This window comes from Pollachius pollachius, assembly GCF_949987615.1.
Source record: "Pollachius pollachius genome assembly, chromosome: 12".
NCBI classification, from domain to species: Eukaryota; Metazoa; Chordata; class Actinopteri; order Gadiformes; family Gadidae; genus Pollachius; species Pollachius pollachius.
The window spans coordinates 2,233,147-2,238,783 of NC_136945.1; the positions used below are offsets into that span (position 1 = coordinate 2,233,147).

At 43.8% G+C, this 5,637-nt stretch overlaps 1 protein-coding gene across 1 annotated transcript; it reads left to right on the forward strand.

Annotated features, from left to right (window-relative positions):
- On the forward strand, positions 1 to 3,627 carry LOC307083567 (uncharacterized protein). The gene is made up of 13 exons (XM_079747489.1): positions 1 to 143; positions 242 to 340; positions 428 to 660; positions 773 to 951; positions 1,039 to 1,132; positions 1,277 to 1,621; positions 1,778 to 1,895; positions 1,979 to 2,070; positions 2,152 to 2,269; positions 2,450 to 2,545; positions 2,663 to 2,851; positions 3,064 to 3,216; positions 3,321 to 3,627. Exons 1-13 carry the CDS (start codon positions 17 to 19, stop codon positions 3,530 to 3,532), a joined length of 2,055 nt encoding a protein of 684 aa, XP_079603615.1. The 5' UTR covers positions 1 to 16; the 3' UTR covers positions 3,533 to 3,627.
- Positions 3,628 to 5,637: the final 2,010 nt, after the last annotated feature.

Genomic DNA, 5,637 nt, shown 5'->3' on the forward strand with positions numbered 1-5,637 from the left:
TTGTGGGGCCTGCGACATGCATAACCACAGCAAACGGCCACTCCACAACAGGGACAGCGTGGTGGATGGCTTCTTTAAAGCCATTCCCCCATCCACATGTATCTCAAGAGGAGAGACTGGAATATATGCCACACATGAGCAAGGTAAGGTCTGACAAATCTACCTGTCTAGACTTCCTGATCCTTATCTTGTTTATTCAGTCTGCTGCCATATACAGAATGTTCACTTTTCTTTTCGACAGATCGCATTTTACCCACAATGCCAGCACAGCACTGCACCTGCCAGGTCCCTAGCTTCACAGTGGAAGCTGGGAAACCAGTCATCTTGATTACCATCAATGGTAGAAACCAGTTCTCTATTTAGACTTCTGTTAGTCTAATATACAATATGTGTCAATGATTATGACTAATGTTGTTTTTTTCGTTAGGGCGTTATGATTTGCATTTGCCACGTTATGTGTGCCAAACATGCCTGCAGCAGTGGGCCCCTGATGTGAGAGACCTAGTCAGGAGTGGATATTGGCCAGCTTCTGCAAATGCTTCCACAATCTACACGGTGGACCTCCTCAACACCTTTCAGGAGCTGAAGTTGATCTCACCTGGATTCTCCAGGCAAGCCCTTGCAAAAATGCTGGAACATCGCACACTGTGTGCAGGAAGAGTAAGTGACATCAGCAATACTATTTATTATGCTCACCAATATTGTCAGCAATTTTTTTTTTTTTTTTTTGATTATCTCAAAAATGTTTTCCATATTCTGATATACTTTCTAGTCTGGACAGATCAACGGGGATGCCCTGCAGAGGAGCTTTCTTGAGTTTGCATACGCCTCCTTTGAGAAAGACCAGCTCTGCTGTGATACCCCTTTCACCTGCCCTGCCTGCACACCTGAAATGGTAGCAGTGTCAGCAGATGGCAACAGGAAGCTTTATCGCTTTGGCCATACTGGAAGGTGCACTTTAAGTTCTCTTTGGTAATTGAGTCGTGACTGTAAGTGACAACAAGAGCAGGTAATGGATGTTATATATTTTTCCCCTAGATCTAATGACACTCCCTTTTTTGATGGGCTATTTCTAGCCAAAGACAGTGAGGTGTCTGATTTTGTCAACACAATACAGATGGCGGTGAAGAATGTAAGTTTAAGCTAAGTTTAAACACTCAAATAGTTCTGTTACTAAAGGAATCATTGCATTTCCTGGACTTCTAGAAGTATTCCATACTCCCTACTCTTTTGTCGTGAATTACATTAACAATATGTGTATGCACTATATTCACAGATAAAGGGGAGAGGCACATGTGGAGACTCTCAATGGGCAGCAGCAAGGGAGACCTCTAGGCGGGCCTCTAAACTGGATGAGGAAGGCGTTGAGGTTGCGGTGTGTCGGCATGGCTTCCTTTTAAAAGCCCTTAACATGTACCGAGGAGAGATATTTGCGTATCCTATGTATCTCCAAAGGGAGCTTCTCCCAAGCAAGGCACAGTTTTTTGCTATGGATGTGGCATGCAAATACTGGCCATACCTACAAAAAGTTGCTTCGGTCATTCCAGCTCTCAAGAGCCTCACAGAAATGAAGCCCTTCCTGAGCATCATGCATGCAAGAGCTCATGCTACCAAGTGTGAGGTATGTCTGTTATCTGTTATTTTCAAATGAATACGCCATGTGTTACTATAGGAATGGACAGCTTTAAGCTGAATTCCTTTTCCATAATATTTGTCCACGTTTTCCAACTGCTTCATTGGCTCTAATGAACCCCAAATCCACCCATCCTTGCAACAGATAAAATGGAGTGGTCGGAATCAGAAGGGAGCAGGCACAACTGCCGGTGAGGAGGTGGAGCAAATAAACAGCTACCTCTCCCGTTGTGCCCTGACAACAAAGTACATGTCAAAAGCAGGTAAGTCACTTTGGTCTGAGTTTATGCTATCATCTAATATTGCTCATAGATTGCAGAACATAATGTAATTCTCCTTATACCAGCACGTGTGGACATGCTCACTGTGCATGCAATGGGTTGGAACCATCACAAAGCAGAGACGCTACACAAGGCCCTCTCCACAAGATATGTGAAGGTATGTTTCATATTCATGTATGTTTTTGTGCCAGTTGTTAGGCAGACTGAGTTCCTATTGTAATTATTGTAAATATTTTAGACATCTAAAAGGGCAGAAGAAGAGGCAGAGAGGCTGTCACAACTGCAGAAGGACCTGCAGTGCTCAAATGCAATGGCTGTACAGTGGATTGCTGAAGTCAAGGAATGGGCAGAGAGCGGTGAGGACAGAACAATATACATGCCTTTTTGCAGTTTCCTTACAGACATTTGTGTTCAAACGGTAATCAAAATAATACACAATCAGTGAAGCATTAGTGCTGCAAAAATCTAGAAAACTCGGTTGCATTGTATAGAATACAGTACACTGAGCTTAATTTCACCCTAACGGATATCTACAGAGACCCCAGTAACGGGTCTGCACGTTCTCCAGCAGTCCATTGAGGGTCTCCATCTGGGTCTAAAGCAACAGAAACAAACCCTCTACCGTCAGAATGGTATGTAGGCTTTTTCTTGAGTTATCCGGTATACCTAACAATGTATCTATATTGTTTTTAATATAACCTATACAAGGTTTTTGTGTCTGCATATTACGTTTCTCCTAAACAATCTAGACAGCAACAAGCTTCGCCATCGTCTCCGAAGAAAGTTGACGGAAGACAAAAAGCGCCTTCTCCAGGAGATTGATAAATACAACAGTCTTGTTGCAGACCTCTCCAAAAGGATTGATGTGGCCTTGGTTGACCACTCTTTGGCTGGACAGAGCACTGGCGCAATATGGCCATGGGAGGACTATGGCAGTGGTATGCATTTTTCAATGCTTTTAAAATGTCATGCAGTATATCGGAATAGTGAACTATCCTGAAATGATATATTAAATATAATGGTGGTTTTGTAATATATAAAACGATTTTGGGAAAGAAACATCATTTCTAAATTCTGTTTCCATTATGGTTGCATTGCTAAATGTTATGCCAGATACTCATGTATTGATCTTAATATTTTGGATCATTAGTAACAATCGGGGTCAAGAAACGACTGCACGACCAGGAAATGCTGAAAACACGGCTGGAAGAGGAGCTCCCTATCCTGGTGTTGGAGATGGCCCAGCACTGTACGTGGTTGCAGAACCTGGGAGTGGCCCTCAAGACGGAGCTTGCAAGATACGGTAAGTTAAAGACAAGTTTTGGGGATCCCATTTAATGTATTCAATTAGTGGGGGATGTTTCAATATATATTAACGTCGTTGGGTTTTCTGTCCTCTACTTGTAGAAGATGAAAATGGACTTCACTGTCTCTTGGCAAGAAGACTTGCGGAAGTGGAAGAACGACATCAAATGGTCCTGCAGCGGTATAAGACTGCTCTAGGTCCATTGGCCTCTGTCCTCCTTGATGTTTGTGAGGAAGAGGAATGTGATCCGATGGGCCTGGTCAGTCCAGACACCAGCGAGGATGAGGAAGATGCAAGAGAACAAGCAACTTAGTTGATGGTGTGGTTTCGTGCCTCGCTTGATGTACACAAATGATCATTGTTATTGCTATGTTTAAAATAAAAAAATAAAAAAATCTATCTCTTCAATTCAAGATGGGGTGGGTGAGAATAAATAGTGCTATAACCTCACTAGCCTTATTGACATGGACACATCTGTTCCGCATAGATTTCTATGCACGAGACTTAACGGACACTTTTGTTACTGCCATGTATACAGTACATTCGGATCACATTTTAGGAAGAGATCTATGACGCATAGAAATCTATGCGGATCAGATGTGCCATGTAAACGCGGATACTATGAATTTCATTCATATATACAATTTCAGAAGTGGATGAGATTCGAGAAATATCTTGTTATAATGAGAAAGAATGTCAAGGTTTGGGGGTTGATGAAAAACTATTTTGAACCTTTGTGGTATGGCAACCCAGTCGCCAAAAGCATACGTTGACAGTCACTTTAAGGACAAGTTATGAGAGAAATGCACATTAACTTTTTGTTATCTCATAAGCGGTGTGGTGCCGGCTCCTTTTGACCTTTTGACCCCAGACTTCAAAAACGTGTCCACAGGCCAGCTGTGTCTACCCACCTTAAGCCACAAATGTACACCTACATCCCACAGTAAATGGGGACTAGAAACATAACCTCTGTCATATACATTTACTCTACTGTTGGAGGTCACGCCCCTTTTTCCACCTTTTCGAGATAGCTAGAGATGCTAAAATGTTTACACACATTTCCCGGGGCCCCGTGTACAACATATCCGAGATTTGGAGTTCTAGCCCTTAGAGAAAAAAAGTTTTCCCAAATGGAGTGTCATTTGGACAAAGCCCCTCAGAAGTGTAGCCTGCAAGACCTAATGGTTCAGAATGTGGTGGAAAAAGTTTTTGAGATAGGAAGGTCCTACCACCCTGAAATTTTAATACCTTATTCTGGGGCCTAACTGGGACCTCCGCACCGAAACTTGGCCCGGTCGGACCCCGAGGGCAGGAAGGGGGGGCCTGCCCTCGGGGTCTGACCGGGCCAAGTCTCGGACAGGAAGGGCCCCCCCTTCCTGCCCTCGGGGTCCGACCGGGCCAAGTTTCGGTGCGGAGGTCCCAGTTAGGCCCTAGAACAAGGTATTAAAATTTCAGGGCGGTAGGACCTTCCTATCTCAAAAACTGTTTTTCCACCACATTCTGAACCATTAGGTCTTGCAGGCTACACTTCTGAGGGGCTTTGTCCAAATGACACTCCATTTGGGAAAACTTTTTTTCTCTAAGGGCTAGAACTCCAAATCTCGGATATGTCGTACACGGGGCCCCGGGAAATGTGTGTAAACATTTTAGCATCCCTAGCTATCTCGAAAAGGTCGGCAAAGGGGCGTGACCTCCAACAGTACAGTAAATGTACATAAGACAGAGGTTAGTTTCTAGTCCCCATTTTTTGTGGGATGGAGGTGTACATTTGTGGCTAAAGGTGTGTAGACACAGCTGGCCTGTGGCCACGTTTTTGAAGTCGGGGGTCAAAAGGTCAAAAGGAGCCGGCACCACGCCGCTTATGAGATAACAAAAAGTTAATGTGTGTTTCTCTCATAACTTTTTGTCATTATTAAAGAGAGGCCTGATTCTCAGATATGCATGTTGGATGGCTAGGGTGTAGGTTTGGGTAGAACTTCAGACCAAAATCTTGTAAGCGAGCCGCTGGGTGAGGTGCAACAAGATGGAGCACTTGCTGAGTAATTTCTTGTAGGGCCGGTGCGTAAGAGGGCAAACAAGATGTCCTTCAATATCTACGCTTCCAGGCGATTGCAACGGTGCCACACATGAACACATTCAAACATGTTTAATGGTAGTAATTAGCTGTCGAAATTGGAGGCCTTAATCAATAATGACCAGCTATTGATTTGCTTCCCGATAAAAGTTTGTGACAAATGACATGTTATTTAGCATCTACACATTGAGCTGAGTCCAATGACACAAAGCATGACACTCCACGGCCCTACACGGCCCCCTACACTACATGGCCCCTGTATTTTACATGGTACACCTATGGTCTAGGGCATGATCTCTGTGTGGCACAAGGTCGAGCTTGATCTCATTGGACTCAGCTGCTAA